Source organism: Thunnus thynnus, chromosome 6 (genome assembly GCF_963924715.1).
Source record: "Thunnus thynnus chromosome 6, fThuThy2.1, whole genome shotgun sequence".
NCBI classification, from domain to species: Eukaryota; Metazoa; Chordata; class Actinopteri; order Scombriformes; family Scombridae; genus Thunnus; species Thunnus thynnus.
Window position 1 is genome coordinate 821,893 of NC_089522.1, and position 23,357 is coordinate 845,249.

The 23,357-nt window shown below is 36.8% G+C and overlaps 1 protein-coding gene across 1 annotated transcript; it reads left to right on the forward strand.

The window, feature by feature from the left end:
- Positions 1–474: 474 nt before the first annotated feature.
- Positions 475–14,078, forward strand: tbc1d25 (TBC1 domain family, member 25). The gene is made up of 7 exons (XM_067591194.1): positions 475–683; positions 5,130–5,239; positions 5,350–5,504; positions 5,956–6,083; positions 6,181–6,369; positions 6,811–7,086; positions 7,654–14,078. Exons 1-7 carry the CDS (start codon positions 639–641, stop codon positions 9,340–9,342), a joined length of 2,592 nt encoding a protein of 863 aa, XP_067447295.1. The 5' UTR covers positions 475–638; the 3' UTR covers positions 9,343–14,078.
- Positions 14,079–23,357: the final 9,279 nt, after the last annotated feature.

The following is a 23,357-nucleotide window of genomic DNA, read 5'->3' on the forward strand; positions in this document are numbered from 1 at the left end:
AGCGATGAACGCAGGCTCCAAGCCCGCCAAATATTTTTATTTCAACAAGATGTCTCCTATACTGAAAAGAAGTTAATTACTTAGGTTGAGGAAAGAATTAATGAAATAAAAATGTATTCATTCATATCCCTGCTAAACCTTCCTGTCCTGTTTGTCTCTGATTTTCTTGAGGACAGACTGTCAGAAACATGACTTTATGTTTATTATTGAGGTTGGAGTGCATTACATTGAAAAGTGTCCCCAGTACCACCATCCACTATGAGCTCAATCATAAACATAAAGTAGAATTATCACCTTTCTGACGAAGTCAACAAAAACTGAAGATGTTTAAGCTTCGTAAAAGCAGGATTAATGTCAGAGTTGTTGGATTAGATTAGATTGCACAGGTGTTTCTAATGAAGTGCTCAGTGAGTGTGTGTGGTTTGTACCAGTGTGTCCTCTGAGGTTGGTAATAAAGTCATGACCACTAGATGGCGGTAACACAGCTGTAACCTTTTGTAAAGTCAAAGCCGAGGAAGACTAGAAAATAGAGGAACTCGCTAGTGCTGCTATCCGTATGATGTTATTGATCACCATGTCGGTGTAGAAGGACAACAAAACCCAGAAGAACCGTCCAGTCCCGAAACGGAGAGTTAAAGATGGCGGGCGAGGAGGAGAGGGGGGTGGTTCGAGTCAAAGTGAAGGTAGGACGATCATTTCAGTAAGAAATAGTCTGCCAACGTCAGCTCGTTAGCTAGCAGTCCTGCTGTCCTGTTTAGTGAACTGTCTGTTTAATGTTTGCTAGCTGTCTGGCAAACAAATACACACACACACGGCTACACGTAGACAGAAAACACACGTGACTCTGTCGGTAACCGTGAACCGTGTGTTTGAGAGAGCCAGATCTACCTGCGCAATGATCCATTTTGTTTACACCACCATTGTTTGTTGTTTGTGGACGCAGTGTGACAGCAGCAGGTGTTAACCGACCGGTCGACCTGTCAGGTGAACTAGACTGAAGGCAACAATCAGCAACGCCTGATAAAAAGTCCTCATCAATACTCAGCCTCCATGTACCAGCATCATGCTGAACCCTCACAGCTGACGTCACCTGCCTGCTCAGCAGGCGCGTGCGTGTGCGCACGAGACAGTGCACGGTCTGATGTTGGACATTCAGACATTCAGACATGCGATGAGGTTCATCCTCAGTAACTTCAGAGTGAGATCATCCAGCCCCAGCAGATCAGCTGTGTGTTGTAGAATAAAGCTGTGCTGCAGGTGACATGTTTACCTCGCGGTCCGGTGTTGAGGCGAGCTGACGGTGACGTCACACCGGGAACATGACGAGCTGAAGTTACGGACCGTCTCAAACAGGCCCTGTAGCAGCCAATAACGTCATCATTTTTCCATTCTTCATGTAATAAAAGTCGATATTGTAATATTTCTAAACCAATAACATCATAACTTTTTGCGCATATTATTGACTGTTTATGACATTATTAGCTGGGTTAAAAAAAACCCATTAAGATTATAATAACCGGAGCCGATAATGTAATAATATAATTATATCACTTTATATAAGTTTAATTTATTATCAAGTATCAGATTCCATTACACCTTACTGTTGCTTCTTTCAGCTGCTCAAAAACCTGATCAGTCCGGACCCCTGAATGTTAGTCCCTCTGAGAACACACACACACACACATACACACACACACGCACACACACACATACACACACACACACGCACACACACACACACACACACATACACACACACACACACACACACTCACACACACGCCTACTCTTTCCAGTATTTATGTCTATTTATTTGTTTTATCTCCAGCTCTGCCTTCTACTCTTTAACCATTTGAGAACCAAATGAAGTGCGAGCACGTTTGCAAACAATTACTCTTATGTCATATAATATGAAATCAACCTATATTAAAGATGTTGTGTTCTTAAATAAAAAGATCATCACTTCTTTCCATGTAAAACATCATCTTTAATCAATAAACAACTCCTTTAACCAAACTGGAACTATTAGCCTATTCCTTGTGCTAAACTTTCAACTCTAATACAAAATTATAAACTGTAAAATATATGATATAACATGACCTACAAAGATAACTCTGGTAACACATTTTTCAGTTTTATAATGATAGTAAAGGACAGTTTATGGTCCTCTTTTAAAGAAAAAAACATTCTTTTGATGCTGTACTGTACATTTGACAAAATGGAGGTAAAGTTCAACCTCAAATAACTTCCACACATTTACAAATATGACAAACAATCAAAATTAAATTATCTGCTGACTTAAAAAAACAAACAAAACCCCAACAATAAAATGGTCATTAATTCTTCCAGTAGATGTTGTTGTGCTGTCTGAGGGCTGTGTGACTGAACAGAAACCATTGTATGTTTTTACTAAATAACTCTTATACATGTGCTGAGACCACTGCTGCGTCCAGCAGCCTTGTAGAGCTTCATAACACTAATGGAACAGTAATTCTCTTTGTCCAAGTAAGTCCCTCTCTTATGTACAGGTCGGGATGATTTGGTCCAGACAGTTAACGCAATAAGAGTGAGGCTCTGTTGCAGTCCCCAGCATCGCCATATTTAGATTAAGAGGTAGCTCAATCAGGTTCAGGGTCAGCCAGAGGGCCAGACTGGGGGTCAACTCCCGTAGGTGTCCTAACTGGTTTTCTGAAAGACAGTCTTTGTCTCTCTGCCTCCTGAATGGTCTGAATGTGAGGAGAAATTGGTCCATCTAAACAACGTAATGCTGGTGAGAACGAAGTCTTCCACACAAGCTCTGAAGGATCAGGCCTGAGGTCTGCATTGTACATGATGTCACTGCTATTATCAAATTGTTGTCATAGATAGCAAATAATTAGCCTACACTTAGCTATAGTCGGTTAACTTGAACTTGAACACCATAGGCCCATTTCTGTATTTTGAAGGGGGGACAGGGGATCTTCAGTGGGGAGATAGCAGGTCATCAGTATATATATGGGTGTATATATATAAGCTTAGCACAAAAAGTAAGGAAATTTGTGTTTGGTAGATTATTTCTTTGTTGTATCAATGCGTCTTGGCAATAAATCTTATACCGTTGGAAAGCCTGTTTATTTCCCTTTTAAATGGTGCCACATTTGTAAGGAACATGCATTTGTGGGATGAGCAGCAGAGCTGAGTATGTGGGTTGCGCCCATGAAAAATTTGCCAAATCTCTGCCGATGCCAAACAGCTTATTCTGCCATTGACTCTTGTTTGGTGTTTGGTGGATTGGATGATTGAAGTTTGAAGAAACAAGACATATTGGCAATTTAATAATTTATTCATTTAACAAACAGGAGCCTCAGTAGTGTGTGGAAGAACGATACACAGCCACAACAGCCTGGCACCTCTTCCTCATGCTGGTACCAGCCTGGTCACACACTGCTGTGGGGTGGCATCCCATTCTTCAACCAGCATTTGTCTCAAGTCAGCCAACATGGTTGTGTTGGTCACTCTGGCACAAACAGCACACCCAAGCTGATCCCACAAGTGTTTAATGGGGTTGAGGTCAGGACTGCTGGCAGGCCGTTCCATCCTCTCCACTCCCAAATTCTGGAGGTAGTCTCTGATAAACCCTGCTCTGTCGGGGCGAGTGTTGTCATCTTGGAGGATAGAGTTCGGTCCCAGACTGTGGAGATATGGGATTGCCACTGGTTGCAGAATCTTATCTCAATATCTCTCTGCATTGAGATTGCCTCCAATGATGACAAGCCTCCTTTTTCCAGTGAGGGAGATGCCGCCCCACATCAATACACTGCCTCCACCAAAAGATGTTACTCTATCGGTGCAGCAATCAGCATAGCGTTCTCCGCGTCTTCTCCACACTTTGACCCTCTGATCCAACTGCTGTAGGCAGAATCTGGATTCATCGCTGAACATAACGTTCCTCCACATGTTCAAGTTCCAGTGCACATGTTGCTGACACCAGCGCAAACGGATGGTGAAGGGCAGTCATGGCAGGCCTCCTGGCAGCACCTGGGGGTACCAGTAGCTCAAAACAAGAGTCCATAGCAACAGCAAAATAAGCTGTTTGGAATTGGCAGAGAAGGTTTGGCAAATTTTTCATGGGCGCATTCCACATACTCAGCTCTGCTGCTCATCCCATAAATGCATGTTCCTTACAAATGTGGCACCATTTAAAAGGGAAATAAACAGGCTTTCCAACGGTATAAGATTTATTGCCAAGAAGCATTGTTACAACAAAGAAATAATCTACCAAACACAAATTTCCTTACTTTTTGTGCTAAGTTTATATATGATAGTTTGGTTGAAACAGTTTTCTTGAAAATGTTATTTAAATATGTTTAATTAAAGATGACATTTTTATGGAAAGAAATAATGGTCTTTGTATCTGAGGACAAAGCATCTTTAAAGAGGTTTAGATTTCATATTATGACATAAGAGAAAATGTCTGTGTTTACGAACATCTGCTCGCACTTAATTTGGTTCTCAAATGGTTCAGGAGTAGAAGGCAGAGCTGGAGATAAAACAAATAAATAATCATAAATACTAGAGAGAGTAGGTGTGTGTGTGTGTGTGGTCAGGTTTTTGAGCAGTTATATGAAAGAGTACATTGTGATGATGTCACAGATTTTTAAATCGCTTTTCTCAGATATTCATAATAGAAAGAGTCATAATTGACGTTGCTTGCAGTTCGAGGTGTCCTGTCAGTTTTGTAGTGGTGGTCTAAGGGGAAAATGCTTTTATACTGAGAGTGGCCACTGAGAGAAATTGCCTGCAAGGCTGAGCGGCGGCGCCGTATCCAGCTCTTATTATACATTCATGCGTGTGATGCATGTGTACGTCATGGCAGCATTTGACTCTAAAGTGCATCATCCACAGGCTTTATCAGATCATTTTACCTACATGTTTTTCATTTTGTTTTCTAGATATTTAAAACCAACCCTATGTTCATCTCAGAGTCGACCTTTGTGTGCAAAAATATAGTAGTGTTAGTAATAAAGTAAACAGCTTTGTGGAATTATATCTCAATATAGAACTGAGACTCTGTTGTTATCACTGCCTCCCTCCATGATGTTTATATACTTGTGAGTGATGATATTTCATTATGATGTAATGTATTTCAGAAATGTGATGGGGCGCTTCCTGTGGAGTTTCGCTCCTTTGCTGTTGATCCTCAGATAACGTCACTGGAGGTCCTGCAGCACATACTTATCAGAGCCTTTGATTTGAACGGGTAAGAGTCATCATCTCTTCTATGGACCCAAACGCTGTCAAAGTTGGTTCTAATGAGAGTTGAAATGTGTGTGTCTCAATGTTTTGTGTTCATTTGTTTTCTCAAACTAGGAGGCGGAACTTTGGGATCAGTTACCTGTCTCGAGACCGGAGTGGTGCTGAAATATATTTGTCTCTGGTGTCTGACTGGGATTTAGATGTCGCCTTTGTCAGTGCAGCCAAACCATATCTACAGCTGAAGATGGACATAAAACCGTCAGAAGACAGTAAGTACACCAGTGTACCATAAAGCAACTAAAAATATGAGTGAAGTCAAATGGTTCACATTTACAGCAGGAACACATGATTAACACAGCGGTTTAACAGGAAAATTGGGACATATTGTGGTAACCTGATGTGAAGACATCAGAGGAAATGGGTTTGTTTGTTTTCCAAAGCAATAAATCATCTGCTATAGAGGCACTCTATGCTCTGTCACTAATAATAACCAAATGATTGGACTTGAATGGAGAGAAGCTCTATGCAGGGTTTAAAAACCGGGGACAGAGGGGTCATCACGGTCATGTCCCTACTTTAACTGTATCTCAGGATCATCTCTGTGTGTTCTGACGGATATTTGGAAAGAATGCCAACAAAAACCTTCATGTATTGAGTACAGAGTATAAAATAAAGGTTGTTGGTAGTTGATTGTTACTATTACTGTTTGTTCAACTGCAGGTCCTGTAATGGAGGACTGGGACATCATCAGCCCCAAAGATGTGATTGGCTCTGAGCAGCTTCTTGCAGAGAGGACCAGGTCTTTGGCATCTGCAGCTCTTCCTTTCACCCAGTCATTACTTACCCAGGTGTCTCTACCTTCTTAAACTTCCTCACAGTCTCTTCTACCTTCTCCTCTCTACAAGTCAGGGTCTTTGCTCATGTACCTGTTTTACTTGTGTTCAGGTGGGCCGGACCCTGTCCAGAGTTCAGCAGGCCTTCAGTTGGTCTTACGGGGAGGAGATCAAGCCTTTTAAGCCCCCCCTGAGCGATGCCGAGTTTCATAGTTACCTCAATGGACAGGGCCAGCTGACACGACCTGAGGAGCTGAGACTGCGGATCTACCATGGTGGCGTGGAGCCTTCACTGCGCAAGGTGCGGCACCTGTACTTTTATAGCATCACATACCAATCTCACGTTCTGCAGACTTTAACAAATAAATAGGGTTGGGAGTCTGCTACATTTTTTTGATTATGATTTGCTTGTGAATTGGTTCTTACTGAGTCCTAGAAACCAAAATATGTTGCAAGCAGAAACCACCTCTACTTATGGCAGATTTAGACATTGAGACATTAAACAGTGATACAATTTGTGATTATTCAGAGTGGTTCCCAAGAAAATTGAACCCCTCCACCCCAACTGAAGAAAAAAAACTTAACAAAATGTGTAACTGTCCAAATACTCACTGTATGGACTGTAACTTATATAAAATGCTAAATCATGCATGAATATATTGAATTATATCATCTGTAGTTTATGAATTAATTAATCTTTATTAATGATGATTAACTTAAGCATTGTCTGCTGTTGTTTCAGGTTGTTTGGCGGTATCTCCTCAATGTCTACCCTGATGGACTGAGTGGACAGGAACGAATGGACTACATGAAGCGGAAGACAAGGGAGTACGACCAGCTGAAGAGAGAGTGGACAGCCCGGGCCAGCCACGAGGACCTTGAGTTTATCCGTGGGAATGTTCTCAAAGACGTCCTGAGGACGGACCGGGCCCACCCGTACTACGCTGGCTCAGAGGACAGTCCACATTTGACTGCCCTCACAGATCTGCTCACCACCTTCGCCATCACACATCCACAGGTGGTTGGAGCTCTTCTAACAGTCGGCTTGTTCCTGGGTTGAGGGTCAATAACATTTCAACAAATTCAAATTCACTTACCAAATCTAAACCCTTTTAAATCCCTTAATGAATATAATTAAGTTTAGCTTTCAACATTTTTTGTTTTAAATTGCTTAAGTTAAATCAGTTAGAATCAATGGTATCAAAATGTAATGGTTTGCATATCTATAACTTAGGATTTGGTTACCTGACATCAAACATGTGCACCACTGGAGGCTATTTGGTCTGTGTGGTCGGGACTGTTTCTAAATGTACCAACACTCTCAAGCACAAGAAGAAATGATTGAATCTGTGTGGAAGAAATGTGTGTGTCCACAGGTGATAAATTAGGCCCTTCTTCCATCTTTGAACTAAAAAGACTCATCTATTATATAATACAGTATAATGTATTTTATGTTTATGTGTTAGTGTCTCTCTCAGTTGTCTGCCAGCTGCCATTTAATTTTATTCAGAAGCCATGAATATATTTACATGATTTAGAATTCTGCTTTTCTTTGCACTTTGTAACTTTGTGCGTTGTTTTTCAGATATCGTACTGTCAAGGCATGAGTGACATCGCCTCCCCTATACTCGCAGTAATGGACAATGAGGCGCATGCCTTCATTTGCTTTTGTGGCATCATGAAACGTTTGGAGGGAAACTTCCGGCCAGACGGGCAGCTCATGTCTATTAAGTTCCAGCATCTAAAGCTGCTTCTGCAGTACTCAGATCCTGAATTCTACTCCTATCTGGTCTCCCGAGGAGCTGACGACCTCTTCTTCTGTTACCGCTGGCTGCTTCTGGAGCTCAAGCGAGAGTTTGCGTTTGATGACGCTCTGAGGATGCTGGAGGTCACTTGGAGCTCTCTGCCTCCAGATCCTCCTGAAACCGAAGTGGAACTTCTGGGACCACCACTAGAGTCAGATGAAACAATGGTACAACGCACAGACAAGGACAAGACAGCTGAGAACTGCCTTGGAGATGATCAGGAACAAAAAGAGAAGCAGCGGAGACGACATATGCTCAGACCTTCAAGAGAAGAACCAGATATCAGCAGGAACGCTGTCACAGAAGAAAAAGACGGGCAGAACGTCGGTGCTGGAAAGGAAAGCGAGGTTGCTGATAGTGACATTCCTCAAACGACCGTGGAAAAAGCAGATTTGCAGGCTCCTCCTTTTGAGAGGCAAACTAGTTTTGGAGAGTTTAAATACTATACTGCCCGAAATGAAGACAGCTTTGACATGGAGCAGCCACGGGGTTTGGTGACTTCCAAGTCAGTATCAAGCATCCCAAGGCGCCAGTCCACAGTGGACAGCGAGGAGGACCCAGGAGAGAGAACACCTCTCATAAAAAACTGTGAAAATGGTTTCTCTCCAATGTCATCACCTTCCCTCCTCCCCAATGGCCTTCCAGTGTGGAAAACTGGCTCCTCTACATCTTCAGCTTCACCTTCCAGCTGGCCAGGTGCTTCTCCAGACTCTCCTCCAAAATCCACATCCTCATCTACAACCAATGGAAGAGAGGCCTTACCGAGAACTGTCCCAGAAGTACTGTCCTCCTCTGCCCAAGTGCTCAGCAGTACCGGGATCAACTCGCCCATGACCCCCACTGTAAAAACATCTGTTGCATCTCCCTCCCCCACTCAGAACCGATCCCTACTCTCCTCGCCCATTCTGTCTTTTGGAAGAGGCCCTTCGTTGCCAGGCAGCAGGTCGTCCTCCAACAATCTCTCTTCACCTGGCAACAAATCCCCCATCACCACAGCTAACACGCCCAGTTCTACAAAAGCTGAGACCACCAGCATCAAACCGTGCTCCCTGCCACCTCCTCAAGAGTTCGGCAAAGGCAATCCCTTTATGCTGTTCCTGTGCCTGTCCATCCTGCTGGAGCACCGAGACCACATCATCAAGAACAGCCTGGATTACAATGAGTTAGCGATGCACTTTGATCGCCTTGTGCGGCGCCACAACCTGAGCAGGGTGCTACAACGAGCCAAGGCCTTATTTGCAGACTACTTGCAAAGTGAAGTATGGGACTCAGAAGAAGGGGACGAGGTCAGCTCGGACTCCCCAACAACAGCTTCAGTTGCCCTACACTCCCCTTCTTCAACCATTTCTGCCCGACCCATATACAGCCCTTTAGCATTGCCTCAGACATCGTCTCCAAACTCAACCTATAACCTCGCTACCACCATTTCCTCCCCAACAGCTCAAGTTCCCCTTTCTCCCACATCCTGATTCCATCTTGTATTACTGGCTTCCCCTCCTCAGTGAACTTGTCAGTAGACGGTTTGTGGCCCATCGGAGGCGTGGATGTTTTTTAGACAGCCTCCCGCATTGAATCGGCTGTTAATCTTCTCATTCTGTGTATGCTTGAATACATAAATTCTTTATGCCAGTAGTCAACTTCATATTTAATTATTTTCTTCAACCTTTTAAAGTTATGCCTTTTTGTTGTCTGTACTTTTGTCTGTACTCGAAGAGATGAAAGAACTGCTGATGCATGAAATGCTAAACCCTGTGCGGCAGGTGTTTTTGCTGGAACCAACAAAAATTTAGCCACTTAGTGCATTAAGCCTGTGTTGCCCTCCTCATTAACTCTGTTTACAAGTTTAAGTTATGTCCAGTGAGCCACAGAAGTGTCTTAACTAAAGCACTACAGCTGCATCAGTTAGAAGCATAAAGGGAAACTCCAGACTCTTGATTTGTAAAAAGTCAAGGTTTAAACTGATCTTGCTCAACAAGTAGGACTCAAAGGACTTTAACAGAAACAAGAAATGTTAACCAAGAAGTAAATTAGTCAAAATCAGCTGACAAACACACAAATCCAGCACACAAACTGTACCCAGCCTGTCACCATTAAACTTACAGGATAAAGTCGTTGATGTTTTATATTTCTCTTATTGTCATCAAATCTCATATTTGGATCCAAACCAACAATAAAAAGATCTACTAACAAGTCTTGTGTGTGTATCCAAAGCCAGATATATCTTATTCCTCTGAGCTCCATTGTTGTCCAAAAACTACTAAAAACACACCAATAAACTACATCACTGCACCTTACATGGAATTAAACTCCTGACACTGAAAACATGATGCTGCTCTGATCACAGAGGAACAAAATATCAGATTTTGGATACACACAATATTGGTTAGTAGATCAGTTCGTTGTTGGTTTGGATCCAAACTTGAGATTCTTTGACAATAAGAAAAATATAGAAAGTCACCAGACACATCCTTTAAAGGGAAAATCAACATCTGTAGGGTAAATGTCTGCACAGTTGGTACTAAATCCACCTTGCTTTCTGTCACTTGAGACAATAACCCCGATGATGTCATAGTGATGTCATCAGCTTGGAGACAACTAATTTATAACAGAAAGCCTTTACTACAACATTTAGCAGGCTGGGAGGGTCAAACAAAGAGATCCCGTTGAATTGCATGATGGTAAATGTAGTCCAGACCCAACATGTGGCCCATACATTCCACCACATAGATTCCCGTTCATACCATGTATGTTTTATGCTGTGGATGAGGCAAAATCAATTCATGTGTCTTTTTTTTTTTTTTTATCCTGTCGTCTTGTTGCCATGAGATGTTTTTGCCATTTCTGCTGTCTGTTAAACTTTCAGCAGGTTTAATTTTAAGTGTCTTACTGCTTCTGTAAAAAGGCGGTTATGTGATTTCCATTTTTCCAGTCATAGTCTGCAGTTGTCAAGGCATGACAAAAGGCTCGTTCAAGATGAGCCAAGCCTGCACAGAATTGATCATTGCGCAATGCATGCGGGTTAGATTTGTGTCCGATTTGATCCCGACCTGCTCTGACGTCACGCACACGCGGGCAACGATAACCTCACAAGATCAAGGCAGCAGCAGTTTTTACAGCCAGACACCACAGCTGCTCTTCATCATGGATGTATAAAGAGAAGATTTGGCTCTCTGTGGACTGATAGACCTCAGGGCATGATGGGAAACACCTGGCTGTCACCTGATCAAAGAGCTGATTGGTGTTGGATCAGTCACGTGACGTTTTATCTTCATTTTGTTTAATGGTGAACATTTGTATTTCAGTCGTCTGATCCTGTTGAGAGTTCAGATGTGTTGATGACAACTTTTATCAGCCAATGAGACAGAAAACACTCAGTAACCAAATATTACAGATACACACAATATGAACACTATGTAATTATTTAATTCTTGTCAGCATTATGAAATGAAATAACATCAAACTTTTGGTAACAAGTGAAGAGTCTCCTCTGTACAGATGTGAAGCCCCGACACTTTTCTTCTCTTCTTACATTTCCAGTAGGTTTGATTTGTGTTTTACTTTATTTGTCTGCGCATTACCAAATACTATTTTTATATAATATCTACAAATTTGATATGTACGCAAAGACATTCACATATAGGTAAGACTCTTTACCTGCATATACTCAGCTATACATTGATTTAAAGTAAATAAACAAGAACAAAACCTCTCCTGAAGACAAGATTAATGACAGAAATAAAGAGAATCATTTCATTTTATTTGAATTTCTTTATTTAGGGAATGAGACGCGGTCCGCTTGCTGCAGGGGTTAAATTTCTATGTAAAATAATTTAATAGGCTAATATTGGAGGTTACAGAATAAATGCTGTTTAGGTCATTTTAATAGGTTGTACTCTATCACACACTGAGTGGCTGAGCTTTAGTAGATTGATCTGATAATGTTTTATTAAATGGGGATCAGCTCTAACAGGATGTAACTATTTCAGTGACTTCTTGCGTATCTTTGAGGACTGCTGGAAACTGTCTGCAGCCTTGTGTCTCCGCCTGAACTCGTCCGTTCTCCAGGCGAGGCGCGGTTCACTCTGAGCGAGCCTATAGACATGCTGAAGCAGACAGATGTGACAGCTGTTGTAAGCAATATTCAAACTTCAACATCAGAGATTCTGGGTCAGTGCAATGACTGTGTATCAGTTACATGTTCACAGGGAGATTTAACATTAGCTACATTATTCCTGGACAGTTACAGGTGTGTTGTTGTTTTTTAATTAGGAATGTGACTCAGCCAATCACAACTGGGGACTGTTAATACCTGTAGGAAGTATATAATAACATGTAACTGAAACATCATCTCTTTTTTCATTATTCATCATGATGCAGTACCGCTCTGTTGATATGACTCGTTATTTCATGTGACATGTATCATTTCAGCACTTTTGCTGTTTCCCAAAGACTGTGTTCTGTTTTCTGTAATATGATTTCAATAGAACCATGGAAATATTAGTCTAAATGAGGCTTATTTAATGACGGCATCTGTACTTTGTCTGTGTGGCTGTTGATGAGAAGTTAGTATCTGAGTTCTTCAGCATGACGCTGCATGACATAGCAAATATATATAACAATATATATGTCTATGTGCAGCCTTATGGCAGAAAAGTGCCTCACTCATATCAATCAGTAGCTTTGATTTATATTTTCTGTTGTGCTCCAAACATCCTGTCATCGTACTTTAGAGGCTGATTTAAAAGCATCAGACGTTATTCATGTGCAGGACTGTGATGGGTTTTAAGTAGTTTGCATTCATGCTGTTCACTGCAGTGAAAAACCATTTAAGATACGACACACTCAGAAGGAATATTTCTACATGATTCCTGATTTAATTTCTCATTGATTGTTTCTGGGAGCCCGTTCCTGCCGGGGAGAGCTACAAAATAAAAATATAGACTTGAGATGCTGAGTCAGAATTATGATCTAAATATAAAAATCACTTTATAATTAAAATGATAAAACACTAAGTATAAATGATGATATCCTGAGTCAAAATTCCAATAATTAAGCAACAATCGGCACCAAATTAAAAATGATGACTTATTACAATTAGTATTTTTATTCTTCTCATTCCTCTTTTTATTTATTTTTTCCTGGCAGGAATTTGCTTCCGTACTAAATATCTCAATGTCTGCAGTGATCTGACATCATAAATTCAAACAGGCAGAAAGATGCAGAGATGTTTGAGCACCGTAGGAACATCTGTTCAACACTTTTATTCCGGATAAATAAACAACATCAAGCATCCAGAGGTTTTTCCATTTGGTTCAAAAATGGATCAAATTTAGCTAAAATAGTGATGTCATTTTTTTATTTGCATAATTGAAATTCTGTCCTTAAATGTTTAAAATCCATAGAAGTTCAACTTTATAACAGAAGGAATCCACCAGACAAAGACAGTTTGCTTATGTGTCATGAAACCATGATACTGGTTTGTGTTTTTGTTTTTCAGATAGTTTGATATGGAGTAAATGTAAACGAAGCGCTGTGCATGATAGTATGAGAAACTGTTCAAACACTAAAGGGTGATGACATCATGTGTTAAGAAATGAATCTTCCTCAACTTGTTGTTAATGTTTCACATCTAAACACCAAACAGAACCTGAACAAAGTATTTAATCACAGAAACTGCATTCCCTCTTTTGAAATGCATTGTGGGTAATATCCAGAACATGATGTGATTAGGCTTTAATGATAAAAACACTACGGCCTTCATGCCCATTTGTTTTTCTGGCCTTCTTTAACTGACAGACTCTTTACTTTGAGCGTCCTGTGTGAAAAGCTTCCTGTCTGTACAGGAAGTGTGATGATTCCTCCTCCGGTCCCTCTTTGACAAGTGCTACTGTTTTAAGCAGAAACTAAAGGAACTCTCACATCTTTAGAAAGAACCTTGTGATCATTGTGGTAACAACTCTTACTTTTGGTTTTGCCTCCTTTTTGTATATGAGTATTTAATAGCATATTTAAAAAGAACTGAAGTAAGTGGATGGACTATGAGCTAGCAATATGTGCATTTGTTAAAAAAAAACAAACAAAACAAAAAAAGATTTGTTTATCTCATTAAATTATATATGTGCACAAAAGTTAAGCTTTTTAATCATACAACACAACAATGTTACTGATTGTATATTGGACACAAATAAATATTCAATGCAACTCAGCGGGTGAAGGATCCATGTGTTTGTGAAATTCTATAAACATTCTTGGAGAGCATGAAAGGTTGATAAAAGTGTGCAGTGGTGGGACACATCTGGCCTCCAACAAATATATTAATGATGACATCACATCTCTGACACGACTCCTCATAAATCTACAGTTTATAACGATGTAAACAAGCCTCGTTTATGAACTCGTGTATCTTAGTCGAATAACAGTTAAAAACACATTTGTGTCAATAACAGCACAATGTTTCAACCATAAATGAAGCAGACCTCTGTTTATTGTGTGTGGATCAGCTGTCAGTTACATTTATATTCTCAAAGTTTAACACAGAAGTTTTGTTCATGTTTATTCTTTTGTCAAATGATTATTAATGTGAGCTGCTGTACTGTTTGTAGCCTCGGTAACAACCTAAACTGTTCTATAAATCAACTTTACTCTGGAATGACTGACAAGAAATAAACAAACAAAACATATTTAGAACATATCAGACTGTGTTTTCACCACCTGCAATAAACGTGATGAGAAAAATGGCCCATGGTTGAGCAGAATTGTTGAGCTGTGCTTTAAAGTATGATATGATGCTGCTAATAATCCTCTTTTGGGTGATTATATTAATATATATTATAGCAGCTGTGGTTAGATGGCAAATCAGCAGGATGTGCTGAATAATGTTACCTGAACCAGACTTATAAGAGACTTGCAGTGAGACTATGTAACTCATGGAAGAAGAAACACTGCAATGTTCACCACATCCCACAATATACAGGTGTGAGGATGAAACTAATAAACATCCCAGTGGTTTTGTTATTGCCTTACAAGCGGTGAAGCTGACAATGTACGAGAAGATTTAAATACAGTAGGTTCATGGCCAAAAGATCAGTGAAGTTAGTCATGGGTCACTAACGTTACATCAAGACAGAAATACAAACAACTAAATGTTAGAGCTGAAATATTTAGTTGTCCAATCTATTAGTGTATCAAGAGAAAATAAGACATTAATGGACAGGTTCACAATTTTTTAGGTACGTCTTAAAACATCAGTCAGGAGCCCAAATGAACATGTTTTTCTTGCTGTAATCATTCCTCCTGTTCATACTGACCATTAGAAGATCCCTTCATAATGACCTTACAATGGAAGTGATGGAGGACAAAATCCACAGTCCTTCTGTATAAAAATATATATAAAAGTTTATCTGAAGCTAATATGAAGCTTCAGCGTCCAAATGAGTCAAATCAAGTAGATATCTTTCAACGTTACAGTCTTCTTAGTGCCAAAGTTCCTCTTTTTGTTACTATACTTCCACCTGCAGCTCAACAGGGAAACACTGTCCGAGGAAACACAAAGAGGGAATTTGATGCTAAAAAGACTGTAAATGTGTCAGATATCCACTTAATATGACTAACTCAGACTGCTGAAGACTCATATAAGCTTCACATCTACTTTTAAATACATTATTGCTCAAAACAAGGACTATGGATTTTGTCCCCCATCACTTACATTGTAAACACACTTGGAGAGACAATTAAAGTAAACACATTTAAAGATGAACTGAACCCAGTGAAACTGCCCTCTATCTTTAGGCTGCAACCATTCAAGTGGATCATACATAAAGCAATGATGAGTTCTATATGGGCACCTCAAAATAAATCTACACAGAGAGTTATATAATACATTTAGGGGTTTAAAATAAGTACCAAGTACTTAGGAGGACATTGAAACCCTGACTAAAGACAGGATGTTTGTCAGTAAACTACCATGCACCTATACATTATAATATGTTCACCATATCTGCAGCAGTCCTCACGGTTCACTACCGCCAGCCTCCTCCTGATGGCGGTATTGTGCTCTTTAAATCTCTCGGACTTGAAGAAGAAGGAGTAAAATTCCTTGTTTCCAGTTATGGGGAAACAGTATCCGTTGTCACTGCTATGGATGTATAAAGAGAACAGGACACAGCGTCAAATGTAGTATTCATTCAACAGGTTTGATGACATTGTTGTTGCTTTTTACTTTAATGTTAACAGCTAGGACTTCACACACATCACATTAAATTAGTTATTACAAACTCTTGAAGTGCTTCAGATGAAATGTTTCTGGTATTACTGCAACACTTACTGTGACTGCTGCCTCCGTCAGTAACTGATAGTTTGTCATGGCTTTTTAAGATCTTTATGAGAAAATGATTTATTATAAAAACTGAATACATGTTGTTGTGGCCAACCAGAGCCTTACTGTAGTAAAGGAATTCAATTACCTTGTTGTTTATCTCAACACCCACTTCACATCTGAAGAACATATTCAAGTATAGGAATAAGAAACTATGTCTTTACAGTATGATCAGCTCATATCTCACACTCTCTGTCTTTAATACATATCTTCATGCAGTTATACTTTCAAATATTTCCAACTGTCAGAACTTATTGAACCTATAGCCAGACTCTATAACAGGGCTTTATTTTAAACTTCACACACGTCACTGTAGTGTTTTCACAGTCTGAACCATTGCATCTCCATAAATATACACACTTATAGGTAATAATGTGTACTATCGTTGATACCATCACCTTCTCCCTTCTTCGCTTTGTTCTGTTTTACCAAGACATAACTCTGATTTATCATCAATCAACTGAACCCAATACCTGCTTTTAACAATAACTGGTGTAAAATCCTTATTCTGTACATACATTCTCAGAATTTCTCCCGCCTTTTTACAGTTTAAATACAGATATTTCCTTCTTCTGAGTCCAAATTGTAACCACTGATGTCTCAATAATCAGTCTCATATTGTTCCCTCTGAGTTCAGTGTTACCTGTCTGTCGACATTTAAATGTCTTTATTCTTTCTATTGTCTGCAAAATACTGTAATATTTTATTGCGAATTCACTCTTAAAAACAGGTCATTTAGTCCATATACATTTTGTCTAACTTGTCATTTTTATTTTTTCTGTTTGTCTTGTGTTTATGCTATTTCATTGCTCTTTTTCCTGACTGTGTTCTAAACTGAGTCAATGTTTTACTTTACTCCACTGTTTTCTTGCTAAAAATAAAAACAAATGAAATTATTAATACATTTTAAAACAATTTAATACTAGATGTTTCTGATTTTAGATTTCATCTAAACTTTTTGTGTTGTGTTATAACAAGTTCACCTGTGTTGAACTCTTTGTTACCGAAGGAAAGATCTTTAAGAGGGTCTAACCCTCCTTAACCCTCGGACAATGTTCCATCCAAATATGTTTCCTGTTGTTCATATTGCAATGTCATGTCGTAACAAGAAACTTGTTAAATAAGTTATCAAACACTGGCCTGTTTTCTGGCAAAATTTTAAGTTGCTCTCATTCAACATATTGAGACACAAACAAATAGTTATTATTTAGAATTAGTATGGAGGAACATTTTTCACCTTTGCCATTAAATGCTGAGCTGTGAACAGTAAAACATTTGATTGGAACATTGTCTACAGACCCTCTTAAAGATCTTTCCTATTTTTATAAAGTCATCATGACAAGTTCTGAAGTGAGTTGGAAGAAAAGAGTTGGAGCATGTATGACTTACCATTACTTCTTTTGTTTTTCTAAAGGTAAATGAAATAGTTAAAAAAAAAAACCCATTGCTGTACTAAAAACAAATGAAATCATTAAAAAAAATCTATATACTAAAAATAAAATGTATGTAAACAAATGTACTCTCTACATAATACGTATGAATGAACATGTACTGTGTACTGAGGTTATTATTTTTAAAATGTTTTTGTAGAACTTGTGGGGTCTTTTTTTTTTGGAAACTTTGGAAGAAAGTGAAAGTTTGAAGGAACGAGGCGGAACATGTCTGTGTGTAAAGACTTACCATCACTTTTTGTGTTAGATTTTTTCAAACAGAGTAAAATAGACTTGTAAAACTTATCTACATGCTGAAAATGAAAGAATGAAAGATCTATATACTAAAAAGAAATGAGTTAGAACTTATCTATGTACTAAATATGTATAAAAAGAGTTAAAACTTATCTACATACTAAACATGTATAAATATGTACTAAATATGTACAAGAGTTGAAACTTATCTACGTACTAAATATGTACAAGAGTTAAAACTTATCTACATACTAAATATGTACAAGAGTTAAAACTTATCTACGTACTAAATATGTACAAGAGTTAAAACTTATCTACGTACTAAATATGTACAAGAGTTGCAACTTATCTACATACTAAATATGTACAAGAGTTGCAACTTATCTACGTACTAAATATGTACAAGAGTTAAAACTTATCTACGTACTAAATATGTACAAGAGTTAAAACTTATCTACGTACTAAATATGTACAAGAGTTAAAACTTATCTACATACTAAATATGTACAAGAGTTAAAACTTATCTACATACTAAATATGTACAAGAGTTAAAACTTATCTACGTACTAAATATGTACAAGAGTTAAAACTTATCTACGTACTAAATATGTACAAGAGTTGAAACTTATCTACGTACTAAATATGTACAAGAGTTAAAACTTATCTACGTACTAAATATGTACAAGAGTTGAAACTTATCTACGTACTAAATATGTACAAGAGTTAAAACTTATCTACACACTAAATATGTACAAGAGTTGAAACTTATCTACGTACTAAATATGTACAAGAGTTGAAACTTATCTACGTACTAAATATGTACAAGAGTTAAAACTTATCTACGTACTAAATATGTACAAGAGTTAAAACTTATCTACGTACTAAATATGTACAAGAGTTGAAACTTATCTACGTACTAAATATGTACAAGAGTTAAAACTTATCTACGTACTAAATATGTAAAAGAGTTGCAACTTATCTACGTACTAAATATGTACAAGAGTTGCAACTTATCTACGTACTAAATATGTACAAGAGTTGAAACTTATCTACATACTAAATATGTACAAGAGTTAAAACTTATCTACGTACTAAATATGTACAAGAGTTAAAACTTATCTACGTACTAAATATGTACAAGAGTTAAAACTTATCTACGTACTAAATATGTACAAGAGTTAAAACTTATCTACATACTAAATATGTACAAGAGTTAAAACTTATCTACGTACTAAATATGTACAAGAGTTAAAACTTATCTACGTACTAAATATGTACAAGAGTTGCAACTTATCTACGTACTAAATATGTACAAGAGTTAAAACTTATCTACGTACTAAATATGTACAAGAGTTAAAACTTATCTACGTACTAAATATGTACAAGAGTTGAAACTTATCTACATACTAAATATGTACAAGAGTTGAAACTTATCTACGTACTAAATATGTACAAGAGTTAAAACTTATCTACGTACTAAATATGTACAAGAGTTGCAACTTATCTACGTACTAAATATGTACAAGAGTTGCAACTTATCTACGTACTAAATATGTACAAGAGTTGAAACTTATCTACGTACTAAATATGTACAAGAGTTGAAACTTATCTACGTACTAAATATGTACAAGAGTTGCAACTTATCTACGTACTAAATATGTACAAGAGTTGCAACTTATCTACGTACTAAATATGTACAAGAGTTGAAACTTATCTGCGTACTAAATATATACAAGAGTTGCAACTTATCTACGTACTAAATATGTACAAGAGTTGCAACTTATCTACGTACTAAATATGTACAAGAGTTAAAACTTATCTACACACTAAATATGTACAAGAGTTAAAACTTATCTACGTACTAAATATGTACAAGAGTTGAAACTTATCTACGTACTAAATATGTACAAGAGTTAAAACTTATCTACGTACTAAATATGTACAAGAGTTAAAACTTATCTACGTACTAAATATGTACAAGAGTTGAAACTCATGTACGTACTAAATATGTACAAGAGTTAAAACTCATCTACGTACTAAATATGTACAAGAGTTGAAACTTATCTACGTATTAAATATGTACAAGAGTTGAAACTTATCTACGTACTAAATATGTACAAGAGTTAAAACTTATCTACGTACTAAATATGTACAAGAGTTGCAACTTATCTACGTACTAAATATGTACAAGAGTTGAAACTTATCTACGTACTAAATATGTACAAGAGTTGAAACTTATCTACGTACTAAATATGTACAAGAGTTGCAACTTATCTACGTACTAAATATGTACAAGAGTTGCAACTTATCTACGTACTAAATATGTACAAGAGTTGAAACTTATCTACGTACTAAATATGTACAAGAGTTAAAACTTATCTACGTACTAAATATGTACAAGAGTTAAAACTTATCTACGTACTAAATATGTACAAGAGTTAAAACTTATCTACGTACTAAATATGTACAAGAGTTGCAACTTATCTACGTACTAAATATGTACAAGAGTTAAAACTTATCTACACACTAAATATGTACAAGAGTTAAAACTTATCTACGTACTAAATATGTACAAGAGTTGAAACTTATCTACGTACTAAATATGTACAAGAGTTGAAACTTATCTACGTACTAAATATGTACAAGAGTTGAAACTTATCTACGTACTAAATATGTACAAGAGTTGAAACTTATCTACGTACTAAATATGTACAAGAGTTGCAACTTATCTACGTACTAAATATGTACAAGAGTTGCAACTTATCTACGTACTAAATATGTACAAGAGTTGAAACTTATCTACGTACTAAATATGTACAAGAGTTAAAACTTATCTACGTACTAAATATGTACAAGAGTTGAAACTTATGTACGTACTAAATATGTACAAGAGTTAAAACTTATCTACGTACTAAATATGTACAAGAGTTGCAACTTATCTACGTACTAAATATGTACAAGAGTTAAAACTTATCTACACACTAAATATGTACAAGAGTTAAAACTTATCTACGTACTAAATATGTACAAGAGTTGAAACTTATCTACGTACTAAATATGTACAAGAGTTGAAACTTATCTACGTACTAAATATGTACAAGAGTTGAAACTTATCTACGTACTAAATATGTACAAGAGTTAAAACTTATCTACGTACTAAATATGTACAAGAGTTAAAACTTATCTACGTACTAAATATGTACAAGAGTTGAAACTTATGTACGTACTAAATATGTACAAGAGTTAAAACTTATCTACGTACTAAATATGTACAAGAGTTGAAACTTATCTACGTACTAAATATGTACAAGAGTTGAAACTTATCTACGTACTAAATATGTACAAGAGTTGAAACTTATCTACGTACTAAATATGTACAAGAGTTAAAACTTATCTACGTACTAAATATGTACAAGAGTTAAAACTTATCTACGTACTAAATATGTACAAGAGTTGCAACTTATCTACGTACTAAATATGTACAAGAGTTGCAACTTATCTACGTACTAGATATGTACAAGAGTTAAAACTTATCTACGTACTAAATATGTACAAAAGTTAAAACTTATCTACGTACTAAATATGTACAAGAGTTGAAACTTATCTACGTACTAAATATGTACAAGAGTTGCAACTTATCTACGTACTAAATATGTACAAGAGTTAAAACTTATCTACGTACTAAATATGTACAAAAGTTAAAACTTATCTACGTACTAAATATGTACAAGAGTTGAAACTTATCTACGTACTAAATATGTACAAGAGTTGAAACTTATCTACGTACTAAATATGTACAAGAGTTAAAACTTATCTACGTACTAAATATGTACAAGAGTTGCAACTTATCTACGTACTAAATATGTACAAGAGTTGCAACTTATCTACGTACTAAATATGTACAAGAGTTGAAACTTATCTACGTACTAAATATGTACAAGAGTTAAAACTTATCTACGTACTAAATATGTACAAGAGTTGCAACTTATCTACGTACTAAATATGTACAAGAGTTAAAACTTATCTACGTACTAAATATGTACAAGAGTTAAAACTTATCTACGTACTAAATATGTACAAGAGTTGAAACTTATGTACGTACTAAATATGTACAAGAGTTAAAACTTATCTACGTACTAAATATGTACAAGAGTTGCAACTTATCTACGTACTAAATATGTACAAGAGTTAAAACTTATCTACACACTAAATATGTACAAGAGTTAAAACTTATCTACGTACTAAATATGTACAAGAGTTGAAACTTATCTACGTACTAAATATGTACAAGAGTTGAAACTTATCTACGTACTAAATATGTACAAGAGTTGAAACTTATCTACGTACTAAATATGTACAAGAGTTAAAACTTATCTACGTACTAAATATGTACAAGAGTTAAAACTTATCTACGTACTAAATATGTACAAGAGTTGAAACTTATGTACGTACTAAATATGTACAAGAGTTAAAACTTATCTACGTACTAAATATGTACAAGAGTTGAAACTTATCTACGTATTAAATATGTACAAGAGTTGAAACTTATCTACGTACTAAATATGTACAAGAGTTAAAACTTATCTACGTACTAAATATGTACAAGAGTTGCAACTTATCTACGTACTAAATATGTACAAGAGTTGAAACTTATCTACGTACTAAATATGTACAAGAGTTGAAACTTATCTACGTACTAAATATGTACAAGAGTTGCAACTTATCTACGTACTAAATATGTACAAGAGTTGCAACTTATCTACGTACTAAATATGTACAAGAGTTGAAACTTATCTGCGTACTAAATATATACAAGAGTTGCAACTTATCTACGTACTAAATATGTACAAGAGTTGCAACTTATCTACGTACTAAATATGTACAAGAGTTAGAACTTATCTACATACTAAATATGTACAAGAGTTAAAACTTATCTACGTACTAAATATGTACAAGAGTTAAAACTTATCTACGTACTAAATATGTACAAGAGTTGAAACTTATCTACGTACTAAATATGTACAAGAGTTAAAACTTATCTACGTACTAAATATGTACAAGAGTTGCAACTTATCTACGTACTAAATATGTACAAGAGTTGAAACTTATGTACGTACTAAATATGTACAAGAGTTAAAACTTATCTACGTACTAAATATGTACAAGAGTTGAAACTTATCTACGTATTAAATATGTACAAGAGTTGAAACTTATCTACGTACTAAATATGTACAAGAGTTAAAACTTATCTACGTACTAAATATGTACAAGAGTTGCAACTTATCTACGTACTAAATATGTACAAGAGTTGAAACTTATCTACGTACTAAATATGTACAAGAGTTGAAACTTATCTACGTACTAAATATGTACAAGAGTTGCAACTTATCTACGTACTAAATATGTACAAGAGTTGCAACTTATC

What these genes read in the sequence shown, in the direction of transcription:
- tbc1d25 (XM_067591194.1), top strand. Translation starts at nt 639, where the DNA reads ATGGCGGGCGAGGAGGAGAGGGGGGTGGTTCGAGTCAAAGTGAAG. An exon ending in AGAGCCTTTGATTTGAACGG is followed by an intron (nt 5,240 to 5,349) that starts GTAAGAGTCATC and finishes TTCTCAAACTAG; the next exon opens with GAGGCGGAACTTTGGGATCA. An exon ending in TGGAGCCTTCACTGCGCAAG is followed by an intron (nt 6,370 to 6,810) that starts GTGCGGCACCTG and finishes CTGTTGTTTCAG; the next exon opens with GTTGTTTGGCGGTATCTCCT.